The 26,372-nt window shown below is 37.1% G+C and overlaps 1 protein-coding gene and 1 non-coding gene across 2 annotated transcripts; one reads left to right on the top strand and one right to left on the bottom strand.

The window, feature by feature from the left end:
* Nucleotides 1-534: 534 nt before the first annotated feature.
* ghrhra (growth hormone releasing hormone receptor a) lies at nucleotides 535-22,600 on the bottom strand. The gene is made up of 13 exons (XM_055201382.2): nucleotides 22,205-22,600; nucleotides 21,532-21,640; nucleotides 16,945-17,052; nucleotides 11,809-11,909; nucleotides 9,334-9,431; nucleotides 9,115-9,247; nucleotides 7,088-7,241; nucleotides 6,688-6,748; nucleotides 6,477-6,546; nucleotides 6,301-6,392; nucleotides 2,244-2,373; nucleotides 2,114-2,155; nucleotides 535-1,643 (listed from the first exon to the last, which is right to left on the bottom strand). The coding sequence occupies exons 1-13, from the start codon at nucleotides 22,247-22,249 to the stop codon at nucleotides 1,494-1,496; spliced, it is 1,293 nt and encodes a 430-aa protein (XP_055057357.1). The 5' UTR covers nucleotides 22,250-22,600; the 3' UTR covers nucleotides 535-1,493.
* A 3,156-nt stretch (nucleotides 22,601-25,756) lies between these two features.
* Nucleotides 25,757-25,839, top strand: trnal-uaa (transfer RNA leucine (anticodon UAA)). The gene has a single exon. It is a non-coding gene; the product is annotated as a tRNA-Leu (tRNA).
* Nucleotides 25,840-26,372: the final 533 nt, after the last annotated feature.

Below are 26,372 nucleotides of genomic sequence, written 5' to 3' on the forward strand. Positions count from 1 at the left end.
CGCAATTATCCACGTGACTTACCCAATTTATAAAAGCACTGAAGCCAAAACGTTATTTACTAATTTTAAACTCTTTTCCATTACAAAATGCAATTATTTCAGCTTATTTGTGTAAAGAGACATAATCCTTTTCATATGGTTGTATAGACATTCTTGGGGGGGCAGAGGGAAAATCTCGAGAGGGCAATGCCCCCCTAGCCCCCTGTAGACCCAGTCTTATTTAGGGCTACTGTAGAAACATGACTGTGACTTCCATATAAGGGAACATGGGGTGTATGTAGATAAAAACGGCTCATTCTAAGATAACAAAAACAATACAGTTCATAAGGTCTTATATCAACTATACAGGGGGACTTTAAATGTTGATGGCAAAACTGCAGTGCATTTCCATCTCTATAAATGCATTACTCTATACATTATGTTTTGTACGTAGATGCCTTAGAAAAAAATGTATAAAGTATATCACTTTTCTACTGTGAGATGTCATGATACCTGAATTCAATTGATGCATTTGACAGCTACCAAATACAGCACTATATTTTATAGTTTTTTATTCAAATTTGAGTTTGTAAGATTGTCTTAAATTCCTTTGGGGGACTGTGAAAGGATGCACCATGAGGGGGGGCACACCAAAAAGATTGAGAAGCACTGCTATAAACATGAACATTTTACTGTTGCAGGACTGTTCAAGCACTTGACCGAATTAATGTGGAATGAGGAAATAAAAAAAGATTTTCAATGTTTATCAGTCATTTTCTTTCACATACAACAATCAAACATTACAGAACAACATTCAAGAAACACTTTTCAACGTCATTGATCAACTTCATTATTATTACCAGAACACAACATGCTTTGCATTTAAATGGGATAGTTTACTCCCCCTCAGGTCACATGTGCGTGACATTTTTATTCAGCACAACAGAAATGAATATTTTAAGATAAATTTGTAAAACGCAAGATCACAGGCACCACCTCTCTGAAAGATAAATGCAGATACAAAATGTATTAGATGATATATTGATGTCTGACAAAAGGTCTGTCTGTTCAAGAAACTAAACATTATTTACAACATTATAACCTGTAATCCACACCATTTTCTCCTTGTGTCGTGTCATTATATTGTCATTTGGATTCATTTTATGTTGCCTTTATTTGCTTTTATTCTTTCAAAGAGATGGCACCTGCATTTTATAAATCATCAAGGATCATGGTTTTACCTGTAGCATTTACTACTGTTAATCCACTGTTGTCCTCGATCAAATCCTTCAATCAAACCGCTATAGACTTACTGACTGTTACAATCTGTAATGTTGTACTAACATCTGCTTGTAGAAGCCCGAATAACCTTTCACATGAGATGATCTTTTACATCTACAACTAAGACGTATTTCAGACCCATTCCATCTTTCACACACCGGAGCCAAACCTAAAGCTCTTAAAGACTTTAGGATACTGTATAACCTTAAACCTGGAACATCAGGTGGATTCATTCATACAGATGTGATGCTGCCATTGTTGACGTGAACCCCATCAACCTCATGCATTGATATTTGAGTAACAGTGGCCCGGTGCTTTTTACTGGGACTCAGATATGTCTGTGTCTGCCATTTCGATAGTCTTCGCTTTAACTCTGCCTGTACCTGGAAAAAGAGAGAGAGGCTTAAATAAAAAGAGAGAGAGAGGCAGTAAACAATGTTACCTACACTGCACTGTCAAAAAAGTCAAAATTATCCCAAGCTGTGCTCTTTAAAAAGGTCCTACTATGTACCATTTAAAGGAAAACATCACTGTTTTTCAATATTTTACTATGTTCTTACCTCAACTTAGATGAATTAATACATTCCTATCTTTTTTCAATGTGTGCACCTAATCTTTGTACAGCATGTCGTGAATGTGTTAGCATTTAGCCTAGCCTTATTCGTTTTTTTAAGCTGATAAAAATGAGAACTATATTTTATGGTGGAAGAGCACTTAGTTTGCAGCACTTCGACCTCTGTGCAATATTTACAATACACAACAATTATTATTTTTGGACAACCATTAGGTGGGGGAACATGTCCCCCCATCCCCCCCAGGATGTAGGCCCTGCTTACACAATTCAAAAACTTACCTCTGCATTCAGAAAACAGTAAAGTAAGGCCACCACAAAGCCCTGGAAATGAAATAACAACTTCAGGAACAACATCATCAGACACTATTAGAGGTCATCTCATTCTAACAGATGTGTTGGTTTATAGTACCTGAAATGAGCCGAGGCCGAGCTCGATGAAGAAACGCACGACTTCGCCGGTGTTTTCTGGCAGAAATGCAAACACAGTGTAGTGCATCCCGAATAGAGGAATCAAAAAGAGAGTGGACTTGGCCAGGCGCCTGTGTGATCAAAGAAAGATTAAAACCAATAATTATTATACATAATGTCTTCTGCTGTGTTCACACCAGCCGCGGTAGAGGCGTCAAGCACGAGTGATTTCAATGTTAAGTCAATGTAAAGATGCGTTGGTGCGCATCTGAAGGTCTCGCGGTGCGAATAAGGCGTGTAGCGCGGCGCGGTAGACGCGATTCCGCCTCATTCGCTCGTCTAGTTCGTGCGAATGGCGCTAATTGAGCGTTACCACGGGAAACGAGTTGAAAAATTTGAACTTTGCTGGAAAAATGTGCTGCGTTAACCAATCAGGAGCTTGCTCTAGTACTGACGTGATTACAGAAAATGAGCAAAGTCGCAGAAGCCCCTCCCATGACGCGAATTTCCGAGTGAATATCTCGATGACTAGAATTTAATGCGCGGCTTTCACGCGCGAATGAAGCAAGTAAACTCAAAATGTTCAAGCAGCAAACTAGACGCGGTAGACGCAAATTTGACGCCTCAAGCGTGGCTGGTGTGAACCCACAGTTCCACATAAACAATGCAGAGTACTGAAGATATCAGTGTATCCTGTTTTAGGCCTATGTATTTATTTATAGCTTCAGAACAAATGATGAGTATATTTAAATAAAATTCACTATTAACTTGTTTGAAGTCATCCAATCAGATTTGTTTGACAGATTCTGACACAGCACAACATGATTTTACACTTTTATTGTGTGACACCATGTCCTAGCTGTTGTGTCTGTTTAGTTTTGGTACTATTACTAAGCCATTTGTAGGTTGACTGTGTACATGTGCTGGTCATATAATTAGAATATCATCAAAAAGTCACTAACTTGTAGATTATATTCATTCATTACACACAGACTGATATATTTCAAATGTTTATTTCTTTTAATTTTGATGTTTATAACTGACAACTAAGGAAAATCCCAAATTCAGTATCTCAGAAAAGTAGAAAATTGTGAAAAGGTTCAATATTGAAGACACCTGGTGCCAAACTCTAATCAGCTAATTAACTCAAAACACCTTCAAGGCTTTTAAATGGTCTCTCAGTCTAGTTCTGTAGGCTACACAATCATGGGGAAGACTGCTGACTTGACAGTTGTCCAAAAGACGGATCACTGACACCTTGCACAAAGAGGACAAGACCCAAAAGGTCATTGCAAAAGAGGCTGGCTGTTCACAGAGCTCTGTGTTCAAGCACATTAATAGAGAGGCGAAGGGAAGGAAAAGATGTGGTAGAAAAAAGTGTACAAGCAATAGGGATAACCGCATCCTGGAGAGGATTGTGAAACAAAACCCATAAAAAATGTGGGGGAGATTCACAAAGAGTGGACTGCAGCTGGAATCATACAAGAGATGGGTTTCAGCTGTCGCATTCCTTGTGTCAAGCCATTGTTGAAAAACAGACAGCATTAGAAGTGTCTCGGACTGGACTGCTGCTGAGTGGTCTAAAGTTATGTTCTCTGATGAAAGTAAATTTAGCATTTCCTTTGGAATTCAGGGTACCGGAGTCTGGAGGACGAGTGGAGAGGCACACAATCCACATTGCTTGAGGTCCAGTGTAAAGTTTCCACATTTAGTAATGGCCATGTCATCTGCTGGTGTTGGTCCACTGTGTTTTCTGATGTCCAAGGTCAATGCAGCCGTATACCAGAAAGTTTCAGAGCACTTCATGCTGCTGACCAACTTTATGGAGATGCAGATGTAATTTTCCAACAGGACTTGGCACCTGCACACAGTGCCATAGCTACCAGAACCTAATTTAAGGACCATGACATCCCTGTTCTTAATTGACCAGCAAACTCGCCTGATCTTAACTGCATATAAAATCTATGGAGTATTGTGAAGAGGAATATGCAATATGCCAGACCCAACAATGCAGAAGAGCTGAAGGCCACTATCAGCAACCTGGGGTCTCATAACACCTGAGCAGTGCCACAGACTGATCGACTCCATGTCACGCCACATTGCTGCAGTAATTCAGGCAAAAGGAGCCCCAACTAAGTACTGAGTGCTGTACTGCTCATACTTTCCATGTTCATTATTTCAGTTTGCAAAGTTTGTACACTGCAAAAATCGAATGTCTTACTAAGTGTGTTTGTCTTGTTTTCTAGTATAAATATCTGAAAATTCTTAAATTGAGATACATTTACTTGGTAAGCAAAGTGGCTTAAGATATTAAGTCTTGTTTATTGAAATAAATTATGAAAATCAACAGGTTTATATTTAAAACAAGTAAAAATATCTGCCAGTGGGGTAAGAAAATAAACTTAATTCCAGTTTCAACTTAATTCAATAATAAACTCAATTTAGGTTTATTTTTCTTACCCCACTGGCAGGTATTTTTACTTTTTATTTTAGAATTTATTTCAGTAAACAAGACGTAAAATCTTAAGCGACTTTTCAATTAAACGTATCTTGATTCTTAGTATTTTCTTCTTGTTTTCCAGTAAAAATATCTAAGTAAGACATTCTTTTTTCAGTGTACACTGCAAAAAATTATTTTCAAGAAAAAAATCTTAGTTTTTTGTCTTGTTTTTAGTAAAAACATCTAAAAATTCTTAAAATAAGATGCTTTTTCTTGATGAGGAAAACGACCCAAGAAAAAAATCTAGTTTTTAGACCAAAAATATCAAATGTAAGTGATTTTGTGCATAAAATAAGCAAAAAAATCTGCCAATGGGGTAAGCAAAAAATCTTGAACATTTTTCTTAAACACTAAATTCAAGAAAAATTCAAGAAAAATTAGCTTACTCCATTGGCAGATTTTTTTGCTTGTTTTGTTGCACAAAATCACTTAAATTTGATATTTTTGGTCTAAAAACTAGACTTATTTTCTTGGGTCATTTTGCTCATCAAGAAAAAGCATCTTATTTTAAGAATTTGTAGATATTTTTACTGAAAACAAGACAAAAATGCTAAGATTTTTTTTCTTAAAAATCATTTTTTGTAGTGTATAAGTAATATTGTAATTTTCTGAGATACTGAATTTGGGATTTTCCTTAGTTGTCAATTATAATCATCAAAATTAAAATAAATAAACATTTGAAATATATAAGTCTGTGTGTAATGAATGAATACAATATACAAGTTTTACTTTTTGAATGGAATTAGTTAAATAAATCAACTTTTTGACGATAATCTAATTATATGACCAGCACCTGTATCGTGTAAACAACACTATTTACTTTAGCAAAGAAAAATCAAGCAAATAAATAAAATTTTCAGATGCATGCCCAAAGTGCATCTGACATGTTTTCTTGTAAATGAACATTTTTTATCACACTCTTATATTTAAGTTCATTTATTTCTTTTTAATGGCAATGAAAAGGTTATAAGTCAGTAATTGAAATGCCTTATTTTCACAAAATTTGACTGTCTTTTACTGCAAAACCCTCTAAGTGCATGTGCGCTTTTTTGGCAAAAAAAATTACTTCCTTGGACATGACATGACAATGTCTCATCCACGACCATTTCACATTCGTTTTCCCTGGACTTTGAGGACTTTGCTGAAAAATCAATGTGGATCTTAGTCAATGTGGAAGGCTAAATCAAATTAAATCTGCAAAAACAGATCTTTACATCAGTCTGTGCTCTCAGACGCTAACAAGTCTCCGGATATAATGGGCCAAATTGAATTGACAACGTCTATAGATATACAGCGCTTAACCTGCAGAGATATTAAGCCATAAGATAATGGAAGCTTAAAATAGAAATTCACTCTTGTGGGAACCGTCAGGCCAGTCAGTGGAAGTCTTATTATAATCTTATTCATGCATTAAATATAAAGCTGGAACCTGGACCATTAACACTGACATCCTAACTTAGAGCTGACAACTCAGAGCACTTTTACAGTAACCCACTGCATTCATCTGGATATATACTGTGTGTGCGTGCGTGCATACGTGCATGTGTGTGTGACTCACATGTAGTGACCTGTATCACAGCTTCCTACTCCAGGACTCTTCAATTTCTGAACCAAGATCCGAATCACATTTAGGAAGATGATAATATTAGCCTGTGACATAAAATAGATGAATCACAGCAATGCAGGTGATGTTTCATGTGATATCTTTGATTTACTTTAGCTTTCATAACTTACAATCAGCGATGCTGTGATTGGTCCTTTAATAATCCACCAGATGTACATGTTATCTGTGTCATCCCAGCACCTGCACAGGTCATACATAACAGGAATATTATGTACTGTTATAAATAAAGCTTAGCTGCTGTAATCTGCTGTGATGTTTTATCATACTATTAAGACTAATGTGTCTATTTGTACAGTAAACAGTGAGTCTGACATACAGTACCCTCGGTTATCATAGAATTGTCTGGTCAGTACCCATATGGTCAGTACAACAGATGGCACACCTACAAAAAAAACAGATGAAACAAACTACTTTTAGATTTCAAAACCAAAAACATCCATTAAAAGATGCATAACAAAGAATCATCTCAAAGTACCACCAATCTATCATCTATCAAAATATTTTATACATCATACACCAGGGGTCTCCAACCTTTTTGTGAACTCCATGTGCGCAACCTGGTACACGCGAGCACTACTGTATGTTGGAGACCACCGTCATACACTTACTGTAGTATTATTGTATTCACCTGAGCTACGAATATTAACCTCTAAGCATTCAAATCCTAATTTATATGAGAACTACTTATATTTGTGTTTAAGGAGACCATTTTTGTACCAACCCCATCCTATGAGGATGTACCACCAGAAGTATTTCCTCTGTGATACAAACGTGAAGGCGAGGAGCGTCTGCAGGTACATGCCCTCCACCAACAACCAGAAGTAATTTGTAAGAATGCAGAACTGAAAGAAAGCTACAGCAGTCTTACATGTCACCTGTAAACAACAACAACACACACATATGTGTGTTTATCAAAATCATTGATGTTTCTGTAATGGTTAATCCAGCAGTATGTGTAAAATCTTTAGTCACGGTAGTATTTTTACACACTGGTCCCAAGCTGTCTTTGGGGCATGACTTTTTGTGCTGCTAATGTAATACTATACCACTGAACTATACACAAGCATATACAGTTGTGTTCAAAATTATTCAACCCCCCAATGCTGTTAAGGGTTTTAGGAAATTTAGTGTACATTTGTAATTGTATTCAGAATGAAATCCTACAATGACTTCTTAAAGAACCATATGCAACTAAAATGACATCAATTGGTTTTGTAATATAGTAGTAAATGTTTCTTTTGTGAATTCTTCATTGACACAATTATTCAACCCCTTAAAGAACTACCACTCTGAAGAACAGAGGTTCATTGAAGTGTTTTCAATCAGGTATTAACAACACCTATGGATGTCAGGGAACAGCAATAAAGCCTAATAAGCACCAATTAGGCAGCTTTAAAATGACTGTGATACTCAACTCCTTCTAAACATTTACTGGTGTGGTTACAAACATGGTGAAGTCAAAAGAATGGTCCAGGAAGACAAGAGAAGAGGTGATTAATCTTCACAGGAAGGGCAATGGCTATAAGAAGATTGCAAAGATGTTAAACATACCAAGAGACACCATAAAAAGCATCATTCGCAAATTCAAGGCAAAGGGCACTGTTGAAACGCTTCCTGGTTGTGGCAGAAAAAAGATGCTAACTGCGACTGCTGTGCGCTATCTGAAGCGTAGAGTGGAACAAAGTCCCCGTGTGACTGCTGAGGAACTGAGAAAAGATTTGTCAGATGTGGGTACTGAAGTTTCTGCTCAGACAATACGGCGCACCCTGCGTACTGAAGGCCTCCATGCCAGAACTCCCAGGTGCACCCCCTTGCTGTCTCCAAAGAATAAGAAGAGTCGACTGCAGTATGCCAAAAGTCATGTGGACAAACCACAGAAGTTTTGGGATAGTGTTCTGTGGACTGATGAAACAAAATTAGATCTGTTTGGGCCCATGGATCAACGCTATGTTTGGAGGAGGAAAAACAAGGCCTATGAAGAAAAGAACACCTTGCCTACTGTGAAGCATGGTGGGAGGTCAATCATGCTTTGGGGCTGTTTTGCTTCTGCAGGTACAGGGAAACTTCAGCGTGTGCAAGGTACCATGAATTCTCTTCAGTACCAGGAGATATTGGATGACAATGTGTTGCAGTCCGTCACAAACCTGAGGCTTGGGAGACGTTGGACCTTTCAACAGGACAATGATCCCAAGCATACCTCCAAATCCACTAGAGCATGGTTGCAGAAAAAAGGCTGGAACATTTTGAAGTGGCCATCGCAGTCACCAGACTTAAATCCGATTGAGAACCTCTGGTGGGACTTAAAGAAAGCAGTTGCAGTGCGCAAGCCTAAGAATGTGACTGAACTGGAGGCTTTTGCCCATGATGAATGGGCGAAGATACCCGTAGATCGCTGCAAGACACTTTTGTCAAGCTATGCTTCACGTTTAAAAGCTGTTTTAACTGTAAAAGGATGTTGTACTACGTACTAAGATTGAATGTCACTTGGGGGTTGAATAAAACTGATAATGATGTGAGCACAGAGCACATTTGTGGTTATTTCATTATAAATGTTATGTTATATTTGTCTGACCTACACATGCCTCTTTGATGTAATTGTAAGCAGGATGACTGAATGATCAAAATCAATGTCAAACCGGCCAAAACAATCAATTTCAGTTGGGGTTGAATAATTTTGAACACAACTGTACAGAGAGTCTAAAACAAGAAATCAATCAGTATCTCTTTCTAAGACACACAATCGCTCACCGTGGACATTAAACAGTGATCCTGAGTTTCATCAGAAAACAGAACGGCATCTTTGATAAACACCGCACTCGCCCGTAATATGAAGGAGACAAACAGATTGATGTGTATGTAGTTTCTGGTACAGTGAAACTTCCTGTAGGATAAAATTTTGAAAAAATATGTTTTGCTATGCAATCTGAACATGGTGTTTTTTGCGGCTTAATAATAATCACATTTTACCTGAAGCAGGTGAATATGAAAACAGCTGTTATGAGTGATATAAGAGACGTTGCATATCCTGTTGTGTACAGTTGTTTCAAAGTTGAGAAGTAAGCTGTCTGAAAACATAAAGGTCATATCTGAGAGACACATCAGAAAATCAACAGCAATTATTTTATATTAAAATCAATTCAAAGGCCAAAAGATCAGATCTACGCACATTCTTTGTTCTTGGTAATTTTAACGTGTCATACAGGTCAAATACCTGCTTTCATTTTAATAGTCATTTTTTAACTGTTGGTTAAGCGACCTGTTTTGGTTGATATTCATAGAAAACAAGACTTTTTCCCACAATTACATACACCAATAATATTGTTATTTTTAACCCAGCATTTAATTGATCCGTAAGCATTTCAGTTTTGTAAAGTGGTAACAGAATTGTACTTTAATTGTTAATTGTTTTAAAAACTGCAAGCTTGTTGTAAGCTCCCTGAATAGTGCTGAGTAGGCAAGGCAAGGCAAAGTTTGTTTGTATAGCACATTTCATACACAGAGTTCATTCAAAGAAATGAGAAAAACAATATATGAGAGAAAAATATGTAAAAATAAGAGACACACAATTAAATCACTTGTTCAATAAAAACAAAGATACATGAGAATTTAAAATAAAAATTAAAAGAAAATAAATGTGATTTTCATAAAAACAATTTAAAATGTGTGAAAAAGAATAAAACAGGAATAAAAATAACTTGAGTAAAAAATACATTTTCAATAAACCTTGCGTTTAAAGGCGGAGTCCACGATGTTTGAAAAATGGGCCGACTACCAAAACACACTTATAGCCAATCAGCAGTAAGGAGCGTGCCTACTAACCGACATCCTTGCCGGGTTGCGTATGTGTGGGGCGGGTCTATCAACAGAAGGTCCAGATTCTATTGGGGTAGGGGCGTGTTTGTTTAGGTGATTTCAAATATCAACATTGGCTTTCAAACATCGTGGACTCCGCCTTTAAGGTCAGCCCTGGCGCCTCAGTTTATATTTTGTATTTATTGCAAGGTTTAAAAACGAGGCTTTACAAAAAAGGTAACTTATTGAAACCGTATTGTGTGTTTAGAAGGCTAACTGAAATAAAATATAAAGAAAGTTCCTTTAGGTGTCATTATTTTTTATTTATTTTAAACGCAACAAGGCTATGCGTCTTCAACTGGCTAATAAAGTATAGATGAATAATCGCACTAAATGTTTTCAAAATATGTGTTTGTTGCGTCATGTGCTTTGTCAAAATAAGTGCCTGCTGCACACATTTATGATAAAAGAAACGCTCACGTTCCCAAAATACATGCAAGACACTCCCTTAACAGTAAACTCTGACTACACATGAGATTATGCGAGTATCTGGCAAACGCGAGCGTCTACGCGTCTGCAACAGGCAGTTATTTTGACAATAAACGTGATGCACATAGGTTTACTCAACGCGCCGAACCCACATTTTGAAATTACGAACCACACACATGACGGGCTACATACATGTTGTGACAAACTTCGCATCGAGCGCCCCCAAAAAAAGAAGTCATCGACCGCCACTGATTTATATTAAAAACTCTTCAGCCCCCTGAACCGAGGTAAGCACCGAACCGTGACTTCTGTTACACCCCTAGTATGTACATTATCCCAAAAGTTTCCAAGATTGGAAATCCAGATTTTTTAAATAATGACTCTTCCTTGTCTCCCTTGTAATTGTCGCCCTTTAAGTGACTTAATATCCACACTATCCTCAGCCTCTGGTTGTAGAAACTATGGCAATATGCGGTTATGCAGCATCTAACACGCAGCTGTTGCTGCCTTGCAGCTAATTTATTACAGTGGCATAAAATAATGTCATCAAACATTATGGTAAAAAACATTTCATTTATTACCTTGCCTTCACCTTTGATATTGTATTATAAAATAGGGACCTCTAGTGGTAAAATCCTACATATTGCACCTTTAAATTAACCCAGAAAATGTTTGCATCTAGCCTTTTGGGTTGAAACAACCAAATATAGCTTTAATTTAAACATGCCTGGACTTCCTATGGCAACAATGTTTTTAAAAAAAGAAGCTTATAAAGCTTTTTTAAACTAATTAAATTTTAAATAATAACCAACAATCCTCCTTCTTTGGCATTATGAAGTATGAATTTATTTATTTTTAAATAAATAAAAGTTTTTTTGCCTTGCTATGAGTTAACTAATATTTTGCTGTTTGGTCTTGTTTATTTTTTTTTTGTGATATTAAACTTTGCTCAAAAAAGGAGGAAGAAAACAGGAATCAAAAGCAGCAATCAAGACCAACAAAAATAAAACACACGGACCCCTTGTGGTCTCCATAGGAAGTCCAAGTGCACTTCACATAAACAAGAAATTCATTCATCAAACTGAGGTGCTGTAAAGAGGTCATGTTTTCATGTTTCAGTGTGCATGACTGTTATTAATGTAGTTATTATGGGATATCTACCACAGTGTTAGACTCGGAAACATCTTCAACAGCACAAGCTTCTGCATATGAGGGATACGGGTCACTCCAGCCATTAGACGTGCAGTTCCTGTAAATAAAACCTGTACAAACAGCAATTTCTCTAAATCTTACGACACTTAAAAATCTCTTAAATCTGTTATGCACTTGAAGAAGTGCCAGTTAAGTCTTCAGTTTATAGGTTGTCACAGCAAGCAGTTGATCAGGCCTCATTTTTTGAGAGAAGCAAGCACAATTCCCACTTCGTAACACTTCCAAAAATACCTCCTGAAGCCTGGAGAATGCTTAGGGGAAAACATGATAGCTAGAACTGGGACGAAAAGCTGCTGTTGGTAGCATTTCCTGTGGCAGAACAGGTGGCAGGTGTTCCACTTTAGCCTATGAAAGAACTTCAGCTCCCCCATTGAACACTCTTAAAAATTAAGGTTCCTAAAAAGTTCTGGGAAAATCATGTTTTTGAGAAATTCCAATTTAACAACAAACTTATATTGACAGGAAAGTTCTTATTCATTAACATAACACTAACTGTGATGTTACAGTCGAGATGTACGCCATTCTAAAGGCAAATCCTATGGTTGTAAATGGACATGTAAAACCGTTTGTTAATCATTTTTGCACTTAAAAGGAAATCTGACTTTTTCCATGTTTAAGTGCTATAACTGGGCCCCCAGTGCCTCCACCAACCCAGAAAATGTGAAAAAGATCAACCCAGTAACTTAGTTTTGGTTAACCATTCTCTACAAGCATGTGTTAAAACAGGTCATGGAAATTTTTCTCCTCTTGTGATGTCAGAAAGGGATAATACCTCCCCTTAATCCACAATACCCAACCATGGCACTGCCATTTAGTGCATCAGCTCATTTGCATTTTAAAGAACACACCCAAATTTTTGCTCACACCTACAAAGTTGCAATTTTAACATGTTATAATAGACTAGACTGGTGATCCCCACAGTGGGTGGAACTTGTTATAAAATTAGTTATACATTTGTGACTTGAAATGAGTCTCCTATTGATTTACTATAGAGTGCTGCAGGGATGACATATTTTTGCAGACAAAACCCAGAAGCGAGTTAGCATTTTAGCATTTGCGGTTCCATCGTCCCGGAGTCAATACGTTTTGGTTAAATGCTTAAATAAGATTGATTATCTCTAACATTGAGGGCCCTATGTTGCACCCAGCGCAATTGACTTTGTCAGTGACGCATGTATCATTTCGTATTTTGCACCGGCGCACAGCGGGTTTTTCCCTCCACAGATGCACGTCGGCAAACTAGGGAATGAACTTGCGCTCCCTGGGCGGTTCAGCGCAAAAAAGGAGGCGTGCTCCGGCGCAAACCATCTCTTATGCTATTTTGCAGTTTCAAAAAACAATTGCGCTACTAACCAAAAAAAACTAGTCTAAAGTCAGTGGCGCGTTGCGCGTGGTTCATTATGCTATTTTAAGGGCGCATGCTTGACCATAATGTATAGCGTGCACAACGCGCACACACTTTGCTTATCTAATCTACACAGATGCAACAGTTATTTTTGCAAATCATCAATTGTTACAATAAAAAATATTAATACATGAGATAAGGGAAATCATTGTGGTGAGCATTGTGGTGATAGTTTTTATTTATTTTGTGTGGCAACGTTAAACAATTATCATGCAAATAACGATTAAAATATTTTCATAAGTTTGTTGTGTGGCTGTATTACGTTTATTTTATCTAAATAATAATTAAAATGTTTTCATAAGAAACCATTATGTATGTGAACTTGATTTGTAAGTGTACTTTGGGGTTGGACCTTGCTTGCGTTTCTTGTGTCCGATTTCAAAGCCCCCAAACCCTTTCAGCGGTGCGGGTGGACGCAGCGATGTCCTCCTGTGTGCCCGGCGTGCCCGATTTATGCTGGCAAGCTTGGGATACCCCCGTCTCCTGACATCATTGTAGTGCTTGGCGCAGCTGATGAGACAACTGCGGCTATTTCCTCTCACGACTGTTTAACCGACGCTGATTTGGGCGGGTTTCTCCCATCCCCATACAAAACAACTTCTCTGTCTTTGACTGCTCTTACAAGAACGTCGGTCTCCTCGGCTGTGAACCGCTCCTGGCGTGCGCCTGTCAAATCCGTCATAATAATAGCAACCCGCCATGAAACTTGCGCCCTTGCGTTTAAAGGGAATGTTGGATAGCGTTCTGATTGGTTTATTTGACGTTACGCCCAAACCACACCTATGAATAATGAACCTACTTCAGACCAACCCCTTATTGATTTGCGCCCGGCGCAAGACTTATTTCTCCCGCCGGGAAAATAGCAACAGCGCCCAAGATCCGCCCACAAAGTCACTTGCGCTTTGCGCTTCGGACTTGCGAAAGTCACTTGCGCTTTGCGCTTCGGACTTGCGTTTCTTGCGGACTTGCGTTAAAATAGGGCCCTGAGACTTCAATATTGCAACAACATTATTCTATTCTCCCTTAAAGGAAAACACCAGTTTTTCAATATTTTACTATGTTCTTACCTGAACATAGACAAATTATTACATCCCTATCTTTTTTCAGTACGCTTTTCTTTGTAAAGCGAGTCATGAATATGTTAGCATTTAGCCTAGCCCCATTCATTCATTAGGATCCAAACAGGGACGAACCCAGAAGCCACCAAACAATTCCATGCTGTCCCCATCCAAAGACCGCTACACGAGTAAGTATGGTGGCACAAAACAAAACGTAGCTTTTCTTAAGCGGATAAAAAATGAGAACTACACTGTATGGTGAAGGAGCACCCAGCCTGCAGCACTTCAACTTCATCACTCCTGACTATCCCCCTCTTGCTTAAACTTCTTTGAATATTATTGCACCCGAGGTCGAAGTGCTGCAAACTAAGTGCTCTCCCACCATACAATATAGTTCTCATCTAGCTCTCATCTAGAAAATCACCACGTTTTATTTTGTGCCACCATATTTACTCGTGTAACTACTCACGTAACAGTCTTTAAATAGGGAAAACATGGAAGTGTTGGTGGCTTCTAAATTTATCCTGGTTTGGATCCTAAGGAATGAATGAGGCTAAGGCTAAATGCTAACACATTCACAACGCGCTGTACAAAGATTAAGTGCACGCATTGAAAAAAAGATAGGTATGTATTAATTTGTTTAAGTTGAGGTATAGTAAAATATTGAAAAACTGGTGTTTTCCTTTAAATTCGCTACAGTCAGCACGCATGAAGATCTCAAAAACAACTCAACATTGGCACAATTCCCAACCAAGATTCATCCACAGAGTATTTCTTTATCAGGAAACATGTTTTTAAATGTGTTTAATAAAGGTTGAAAGAGCTTGGTGGTGATGACATTGATGTCGAGAGACTGTAGTGTAGTTCGCTTGTAGCCTAAGGTTGTGTTCATCTGTGAAAATGATCTTGCTTGACAAAATGTGTAAGTGTCATAAACCTTAACGCTTATTTTTTTGCAATATTACAAAAGTTTATGTGAAAAATGTATGGGCTTTTCCTCAAGGGAACCAGTGTCCAGTTTACTTCCGGGATGACCTACAAAAATACGCCTCTCCTGATTTTGCCAAGTGGTTGAAGTCCTTAGGGCAACATTATGTTGACCCTGGGACAACATTTCAATCAACCAATCAGATTTCAGAAATAAGTTTACAGTTTGTTTTAAGTTTAAGCTCACAACCAGAATTAGCTGTTTCTAAACCATTGTTTTTCACTTATCATGTCCCTCTGATTTTATGGTTTGGTTATGGTTAGAGTTGGGGTTTGGGGTGGGTTTAGGTTTTATTTAGAAAAATGCTGTCCTTGGGTCGACCAAATTGTTGCCCTAAGGACATCAACCACTTGGCAAAATCAGTTAGAGCACAAAAATACATCATCCCTTGTGTGTTGGATTTAATGTGATGCTGTGTCGACCTATATTAATACAAATAACGTGAGATTAGACTACTCTGTACGCTTTCAAAACGCTCCCGTAGTACTTTGATGTCATTCACCAATCGGTCTGCAATGCGAATGGGGAAAACTGGACAATGTTTATTAAAAGTAACATTTCAAAAGTTTAGGTCCTGTCTAGGGCCCTGATGGTTCACTAAAATCACTAATTTCACTATTTTTCATAATTTAAATAAAAGTTTAAGTATAGTATATTTTAAAGGGGACATTTCACAGACTTTACAAGACTTTTTTATGATGTAAAATAAATCTTTCGTGTTCCCAGAGTACATATGTAAAGTTATAGCACAAAATACCATATAAATAATTTATTATAGCATGTTAAAATTGCCACTTTGTAGGTGTGAGGAAAAATGTGTCGTTTTTGGGTTTATCCTTTTAAATGCAATGAGCTGATGAAATGCAAACACTGATCGCTATAATGGTGGTTTGTTGAAATAGAAACTCAATCGTGCTATACATTTTTTTCTCTTTCTCTGCACTAACTGGCAGTGACGTGGTTGGATAGTGCAGATTAAGGGGCGGTATTATCCCCTTCTGACATCACAAGGGGAGCCAAATTTCAATGACCTATTTTTCACATGCTTGCAGAGAATGGTTCAGCCAAACTCAGTTACTGCGGTTTTTTTCCACATTTTCTAGGTTGATAGAAGCCCTTGGGACACAGTTAAAGCACATAAACATGTAAAAAGTCAGTTTTATGGTTATGACTATTTTGACGTCCCGAATCTCATAATTAGATTACGTGACTTTAGCCGGGGTTTCACTGGCGGGGCACATATATTTAAAAATGAAAGCAGCTCAGCTCATTGTGAGCAGAATCGCAATTTCTCTGAGGCCGTAACCTTTCTATTTGTGTAACTGTCATCCCTGTAAAATGAATGACCCTCAGAATATTACAATCCCTGATTTACACATAAACCCTCAAGAACAATCTTAACAATCCCTCGTCTGCTTAAATTACAATAAACCGAGATCTGTCCAAAATGAAAAGCAGCAGCCTAGTTCTGTGTCCCACTTTTACATTTTCTTAAAAGCAAATGCTGAAACTACACCAGGACAAAGAAGGTTTTAGTGTCTGATGGTGAAAACCTAAAGCTGTGTGAATTTCCACTTCTATGAGAATATATACATGCATAATAGAGAAATAAAAGATAGAGACAGAGATCTGACCTTGACTGTTAGAGAAATGTTGGAAGACTTCCGTGCAGGAAACATTGATAAATTGTCCAGCGTTGGCTGTGTGCCAGCACCGTATCCCATCCCAATCTGTACCACATCCTGCGAACCATCATAACAGTCTAAATCAACCTACCGAAACATTTTTTTCCATTCCATTAATCTTTCATCTCTACAGTACATCAATAATTAAAAGTATATTGAAAACCCAATTCAGGTGAGCTACAGTATTGATTTATCCATCTGCACTAACAGCACAGCACCAGTTTCACAGTCAGAGCAAGTACGATACCTAAATTAATCTCATTTCCAAACTGATGGTCTGCCAAAGAAACTCAAATCATAAGTTTAACAATCTGTTTGAGATCTAGCAGTGAAATGACCAGACAGCATCAGATCGTCTCATTGAATAGGCAGATCATACCGTATGGAGTCATGTCTCTACAATAGTACCAGGATTTATAGATGAACATTATGCACAGTCTACATAATATTGTATCACCAAAAAGAACATTAAACGTGTGTCATAATGTCTCTTTTGTTACACTGTAAGAAATAAAAATGGTCTCTAGCTTTTTTTTTTTTAAAACACTTTTGCACCTAAAGAATTCATATTAGATACATAATGTTATACCAAAGAGTGCAAATTAGTACTTTAAAAAACCCTTACAGGGATTGTTTACCCAAAAATGAAAATTCTGTCATCATTTACTCACTGTCATGTTGTCAAACCTGTATACATTTCTTTGTTCTGATAAACACGAAGGAAGATATTTTGAGATATGTTTGTAACCAAACCGTTTATGGACACCATTCACTTTCATAGTAGGATAAAAGAATACCATGGAAGTAAATGGGGTTCACAAATGGTTTTGTTACAAACATTTCTCAAAATATCTTCCTTCGTTTGTAACAACATGAAAGTGAGTAAATGATGACAGAATTTTTATTTTTGGGTGAACTATCCCTTTAACCGGCACAGAATGGGAGTGAAAATGTGATGTATACCCTCAAATTAATTTAACTCTGGCATTTTTTGGAGCCTAATCTTGGTCTTGTTTTAAAGAAGAAAATTTAGGGGCGGTTTCCCGAACAGGGATTAGACTAGTCCTAGATTAAAATAAATGTAAGAGTTGTCCAAACTGAAAACAACTTCCACTGACCTATCTTAAAATACATCAGTGCCCTTTGTTTAGCCTCAAACTGCAAGCCAGTGATGTTTTTAGTAATGCATGTTTGTTAAAACTAGTTATATGTCCTAATTAAACTAAGGCGTAGTCCTGGTTTAAAATAATCCCTGTTTGGGAAACCACCTCATAAAGTTTTTCACTGAAATGTCTGGGGCTAAAAATATTAAATAAAAAAAGTTATACAGTTTACATTTATTGTAATAAATAAAAAATAATGCAATAAAGTATATATTTTATACATAAAATAATCACAAAAAATTAGGTTTGTGTTACACTTTTAGCGGTATTACCAACAACGGCCACTAGGTGTCAATGTTTTTCTGCATACTCTTGTCACAAATTATTGGATTACTGTCACTACATTATTAGTACTGCTAAAATGTTTTTATTACTGTTAAAATATGAAAACTACATTCCTAGAGATTTCCAACGATATATAGTATGTCGTGATAGAGTAAAATTTACATGCACAATATTGAAGTAAACTCAGGTGTCCGGCTCACAAGACAACGCCAAGTAAAGGGATTAAAGGTACATATTGTTACCAAATGGTACAAATTGGGACCTTTTCAAAGGGTTAATTTTTTTCTGACAGTGTATTTTGTTTGTTTAACTGGTGTTTAGAGGAGTAGAGTTATTGTGATTTATACAACGGTGCTGTTGAATGCTTTAATCTGATTGGTTAAGAAATATACTCCAGGTGTTGATTATTTTTCTGCAAAACGCACACCTAACCTGGAAAAGGTCTTTAAAAAAGTGTAACTGTGGTGTAAGGAATAACTGACTCTGGTCCTTTGAATTAAGTAAGGAAAAATTGACGACAGACCGTTGAATTATTAGAAAAATAATGCACACCCGAGTTGGTGATTTTCAATTATTCAACAGCCTGGAGTAAATTATTCCGCTTATACTACGGTTACCTCCAGACATCGATCACATGATATATTTAAAGGGATTCGTTTGGTTTTTGTACTTAAATCGCTATTGTGAGTAGGACTTTTTCTTCCACGTCATTTTAAAGCTGGCAATGGAGGCTTGAGTCGTCTGTCATGTTGTTTTTGTTAGTCCGTTATTACAGTTAACTATGCGAAGTGATATGGAACTGTAATGCGGTCAAGAGAGCTGCCTGGAACTACGTTCAGCGTGCGTTTCCCAGAAAATAATTGCACACCTCAGAACGTTCATCAGCCAATCAGATTCAAGCATTCAATGGACCGTAGTATAATTAAAAATAATGCACACCTGCGGTGTAACTGCACTCAGCTTCGCATCTTGCCGCATTACCACCTTGGGTGTACATTATTTTCTTATAATTCAACGTCCTGTTTTCAAATATTCCTTACATAGTTTGGGAATTACTTTGTACTTGCATTAAAAATTACTTTTAAGTAAGTTTCTGCATAAACCAATATTGTTGTGGTTTAGGTTGTTCAGGTCATTGTAAGAAGGTTTAAATAGATCTAAATTCTCCCATTGTGTAAGGTTGAGGAACACAAACCTCCTGAGGTTTTAACACAATTAACATCTGCCCTGTGGGTCAATGTGTCTGGCTGCAAATGTGTCACTCTAGATGTGAACTTTCACTACCAGACTTCGATTCTCAGAGCGTCTGAGTCCTCAGGGAGGAATATAATCAGAAGCCATGGTGAAAACTCATTTCAGATTAACGACAACTCCGTGAGTCTCCAGATTACGCTTGACGGTACCAAAAGGGTTTCGCTGGGAAATGTCTTAGTGCTCGGCTTTTCACACGGTCTCCGTCAGTTATTAAACAATTCAAACTCTAATACAAAAGAAATACAAAAAAAGATTTACTATTCACATGAAATATTTGCTCTCTCTTGAAACCATTAGAGAAAAGACTGTCTAAAGCTGTGATGGTCTTTTCTAATTGGGTCACAGGGAATAGGGCAAAAAACAAAACTGAATTCAAATAATAAATGCTGATAATTATACACTAAAGGAATAGCAAAATAATTTTAAATGTAAGAGGTCGAATGCAAAACCCTTTAAGTGCATCTGACATATTTTCTTGTAAATGAGCACTTTTATCAGGCTCTTATGTTCAGGTTTAAAAAGTATCCCTTTAATGGCAATGAAAAGGTTATTTAGTAATGGAACTTACTTTTTTTCACTTAAGTCATTTCATTGTTATTTAACAAATTTGTCTGTCTTTCGCCAAAAGCCTCTAAGTGCAAAATTACTAAAGATGCAACTAGAAACATTGCAAATGATGAAAGCCAGTATTCAATAAAAAGAAACACATTAGGGGGCGCTGTGATTTTTTTTAACCTTTTTAGGTGTTGACATGTTTCTGTTCTTTACATTTTGTTAATCATTACATATTGTTGGACCTGTGCAGTTCATGGTATTTCTAATAATAGTTCATAATTTGACTAGTCCAATGTATAAATTACATTTTTGTATCATAAACAGATATGATCTGTAATGGGTCACCCACTGATTTGAGAACGGCTGATCCATGAGCATACTGCAGGTGCCCGACCCGCTTTCAGCTTCATTTCCTTCTGTTTTATTCAATTAAAGTAATATGATTAAGATTTCCTTATATGATTCCCTCATACTCATTCACTGTATAATCAACTGGAGTGAATCAGGTCAGGATGAACATCAGCTACTGGTGTCAGATTCATGGAGGACAGCAATATAAACTCACCATTTCTCCTCATAAAAAAATAATCTTTAACAACAAGAACAAGCACACTAATGTTAGAACCTAGTGTCCTAAACATTATTCAGACACTTAGGGCACACTTAAATGTATAAATGTCATTGCATTATATCAAATCTGCAAGCATAATACTTTTCTGCACAATACCTTATTTAAACAATGTAGTGTTAAAGTGTTTTATTGGATGTACTTCAAGTTAAAATATTAAACCATAGATGTGTTATGGACAGATTGTATTTTGTACAGTATATCAACCTTGTGTTTTAATGACAGATGCATGCTAAGTTGGCATGGGCTTTTGTTTGTGCATAACCTGAAGATTCGTTTGTATTCCCGTTGCTCAACTGGTAGAGCATTGCAACTCAAAGTTTAAGGGTTTAATCCCAGGAAATACATAAAGAAAATGTATACCTTGAATGCAAAATTATTTTGGATGAAAGCATGTGCCAAACGCATAAAAAAATGTAAAGGCACTGCATTTACGCTAATTATTACTTTGGCATATACATCCAAGTTAACTTACAAGTATTTAGTTTATTGCCTTGCTCTATGGCAAATTTAGGGATTTGAATTGGTTATATTTTCATAATCTTCAACCACTGAGCAATATCACCACTTGCACTGTAATGCAAAAGGACCATTTTGGACAATCTAGCATGCAAAGTGTTTTTTAATAATGTAAAATGTTACTGTTATAACCTGTTTGTTGGGTCTGGTTCTTGGTCTCTCTGTTCTTGGTCTGGACGCAGATCTCTTGCTCTTGTATAAGCTGAGTAATAATAGCACAGTCTGGATGAATGGCCTGCACCTAAAAATCAATAAATACAGTAAAAGTGCACATTAACTTTGCATGGTGTCGGGGAAAGACAAAATCATTTAAGATTACATTATAAGAGTAATTTAAGATTAAACTTAAATATTTAAAGTTATATATCTTACTGTTTCAGCTCATGACTGGGTAAAATATGGAAAAACCCAACCATTAGTTTAAATTAACCCAGAAAATGTCCAGAATTTACCAACCCATATAAGCTAATTAATCTTAAGGGTTGGGTTTGTTCATATTAAAAAAATCTAAATCTGAAATGTTTTAGTAATAGAGTCTATACCTTTATTTGTTAATGTAGCGACATATGCCTCTATATCACATAATCACATAATTGTTTCTGATAAAATGCGCATCGTTTATTCCCTCTCAATTGCTTTTGGCAGTAGGCTATACATTTTATGGAAACTGATCAAGAAATTAAAAATATCAACTCAGTTCATTGTACAAATAAATATAAAATAACAAGTTTCGAGTAGCAACCACTATGCAAGTTAAATTGTGATACACAAAGTATAACAGTATTGTAGAAAACGTAAGACTTACCGCTCTCCAGAGGATCTCAAATAAACAAAGATGCACAACAATCATGTTAAATCCAGAAGGAGCAACTATCCAAGCAGTTAAGACACAGTGATGCCTGTAACTCCAAATGGATCTCCTCGATCAGACTGAATTAAGCCGCTGAGATCAGATTCAGAATCACCAATACTCGCTCTGGTGCGCATCAGTACGCGGAGCGCGCGCATGTCACAGCCAGGCTGACCGTAAATATAGACGCTCTTTAAAATGTTTTAAATCTGAATATTGCAACTGTTTGCGAAATGTATCTGAAAATTGCTGATCATTTTAGAAATATGTGTTTTTTTAAGCGAACACTTTGAACGATTTTGGAATGGACAACAAAGAACCTTTTGTGAAACAGACTGTTCTTCGGTTGTTAAAGGTGGTTAAGGCGTTGGACTTAAGATCCAATGGACAAATGTCCGCGTGGGTTCGAACCCCACTCCTGGTAAAAGCTTTAACTATACTAAAAACTTAATACATGGTTAAATTACCACCTCACAGATTCTGAGGTAATCTTAATGCAATGTAAGACCAACAGAAGTGCGTAATGTTTCAATGGAACAGAAAGGTAGGATTGGCTTGGATTTCTAGATAACATTTAATTGGTCACAAATCTGATGAGTAGACTATGTAGAGCAAAATGGATGTTGATACATTTTGTTTGAAGTGAGAGTCTGTACGCTTCTAAATGTAAGTTGTGTCAATATTTGGAACACACCACTTATCTGTACATTAAAAAATGTATTTGTTTTATAGGTACTGAATTAGATCAAGTACATATCATTGACCTTTAAAACAGTAGGTACTATATACATATAGTATGAATATGGATAGTATGACTGTGTCCAAACACCAACACTTGGGGTCTTGGCCATTCGAGAGCGCGTGCATGTGACAGGAAGTAAGCACACAAGACTGTCCCATGTTTCAAAACTGTAAAACTGTGGAACAGCCTTGCCCCCAATATCAGGGCGGCACCCTTTGTCTCTGTTTTTAAAACTTTTTTATTTTCTATGGCTTTTTATTTGTATCAAAATTTATGCTATGTACAGCACTTTGTCTGCTGCGGCAGTTTTTAAATTCATAAATAAACATTGATTAAAACTGGCAAAGTGCAGTGCTGTTAACTCACACTAAACCCACACTATCTTGAATACGCTTCGGAGCAGTATTCAAGGCTAAGTGTATCCCATCATGCATCATGTTCTGGATGTAAATTGTAAGACTTTTGCCATAACCTTGTGAGATGTTGCAGAAACAGGGAATACTGAATCTGACTAATTCTACGTGCACGCCCACTAGAACTCTTTGGCCAAATACAGGAAATACATCATGTAAGAAGTCAAGGGGTTAACTGCAAAAACCGCAAGTGTGGGTATTTGCATATTTGCCTGGGGTATCTTTTATAGGCTGCATCAGAAAGCTTAGGCAGCTGAGTTGTTGCCTCGCTGCCTCATGACTTCAGCGATAATAAAGAAACGCATTCGTACAGCCTCAATAGGCAGCGTAATGGAATTTAGTTTGAAATATAAACAGAGAGAGCCTTTGTGAAAACAACAATACTAATTTCTCGCTAGAAGAAATCCAATCAAAAGGTGTAAAAAGTGAAAATAAAACTTTTTTTACACTAAATTTGTGCTACAGCTGCTTTCTTGGCCGCCATTTATTTTTTTCAAAATCGACCAGGCTGGACCAATCACATTTCCCGCGCCTTCCCACCCATAGAATTCTGAGAAAAGACGTTGAAGGTATCTCAGGAGACAGGAAGTAAACCTAACATTGGATTCAGACATGCCTTGATGCCTTTCTGCCTCCGCAGGCAGCATTTTAGAGCTTTCGGACACAGCCTATGAATTTGGCCATGCTACTCGCCTCACCTAATGCTTTTTGCCTACTATATTGTATGGAAGTAGCGTTTTTGGACCCAGCCTCAGTCAAATTCTGCTTGAGATTATAGAGAACGTTTAACAAGATGCAAAAGTTTGTAGACAAACTTTATGTTGGCTTGACAAAGCCTGAATGTTTAATACTGTTTGACAGAAGTTAAGTTTAATAGTCTACCTGGCTGTTAGCATGATTTAGCATGAAGCTAGCATGATTTATAGGGTGGCCTTTCGTGCCATTTCGGGTGCGTTCTCTGGAAGTCGCATTGCTCAACCTAATACGTCATCGAGGTTTTCACATTTCAGTTAAAATACATTAGAAAATTAAGATTTATTTCTTTTAAGACATATAATCATTGTAGTGTCATTCTTACCTTGAAATGTAAAGGTTGCTTTTCTGAAATTTAACCCAAAATATTAAACCTTGTTGACGTATGCGGTCGACCAACGCGACTTCCGGAGAACGCACCCGAAATCCTGTTCGGGATTTGTCCGGCGGAACTGGCACGAATGGCCACCCTAATGATTTACCATGAAGCTATCATTATTTACCATGAAGCTAGCATGATTTAACATGAAGTTAGCATGATTTAGCATAAACCTAGCATGATTTAGCATGAAGCTAGCATGATTCTAGCATGATTTAGCATTAAGCTAGCATGATGCAAGCATGATTTAGCATGACGATATCATGATTTAACATGAAGCTAGCATGAAGCTATCATTATTTACCATGAAGCTAGCATGCTTTAGCATAAACCTAGCATGATTTAGCATGAAGCTAGCATGATTCTAGCATGATTTAGCATTAAGCTAGCATGATTCTAGAATGATTAGCATGAAACTAGCATGATAACTCTTTCCCCACCAGCTTTTTGTTAAAAAAGTTGCCAGTGCCAGAATTTTTCATGATTTTTACAAAAGTTTAATGCCAGAAAAAAAGTTTAATTCCAGAAATGCCATTCTTAAAGGAGCTGTACGTATTGTTTCTACTTAAACTAATCCCTTTTCAATTGCCTGTGTGTGAAGGGGTTGTTATCTCACATTAAAATGATCCACTTTGCGGGTTTTGCTATTACCTCTGAAATTTTTTTTTTTTGTGAAAGTACCGGGTCGGATTTGGCACAAAATCCAGTGACGTCACCTGCATGCGCACACTCCCGAGCCTCTCGTCTACTGACTTTGCACTTAACAGCGACGACACTGCAACGTCTGATAACATTAATGCTGCCTTCACATGCTACCGTAATTATGGTAAATACCAAAATCCCACTTGGAAAATGCACATGAACACCCCTCATGTGGTATTTTCCACTGGGCAACTCGTAAAATATTTTGATGCCCAAGTTGCTGAGATGAGTTTACCTTTTCAAAATGGCGGAGAGCAGCAGCAACGTCGTGAATGGTTGAATGACAACAAAAGCAATGGTAAATACCAGTTCACAAATGGAAAATGCACTTGAACGCAGCAAACTGGTAAATTCTAGTTCACAAATGGAAAATGCACTTGAACACAACACGCTGGTAAATAACAGTTCACAAATGGAAAATATCATCTTTACAGTCAGAAATTTTGTGGAACACAAAAGTAATGTGTTGAAATAGAAAACCAGTATGTTCGCTTTGTCAAGCCAACGTAATAGCATGAACCAGGATGGCCGAGTGGTTAAGGCGTTGGACTTAAGATCCAATGGACAAATGTCCGCGTGGGTTCGAACCCCACTCCTGGTAGAGTTAAATATTTAGTGAACGAAGTATGAGGGGTTGTTTAAATGCATTATAAGATACACAACGCCATAATGACGTTTACGTTTTAAAGCGTCATATATATCACAACATAAAAAACTTTATTCTTTTATCAAGACATTTAGCCATATAGATACAAGTTTCAATACGATTTTAAATTTAAACATTAGACCTACTGTAATCATACACAGGGTTGTGTTTGTTTTACATGTGTATGTAAATATGGCTGGTTTAGTGATATATTTAACACAACAGCTGTAAATGTAAGCAATCATGAGACGGGTATTACTTTATGACGTCATACTCAGTTCCGTTTGCGCAGAGCTGCATGAAGTCGAACACAGCAGGACGGAATGTTTCAGCGCAACTCAACAGGAATGTACTATATCATCTGGAGGGGATGTAAGTTTAGAAACACCAGTATTTAAATAAACTTTACAGTCTGTTACATGCTACACGAGATTAAATATTTTATAGTACAACACAGAAGCATTTTTAATATAATGAATGTAAAAAAG

This window comes from Misgurnus anguillicaudatus, chromosome 2, assembly GCF_027580225.2.
Source record: "Misgurnus anguillicaudatus chromosome 2, ASM2758022v2, whole genome shotgun sequence".
NCBI lineage: Eukaryota > Metazoa > Chordata > Actinopteri > Cypriniformes > Cobitidae > Misgurnus > Misgurnus anguillicaudatus.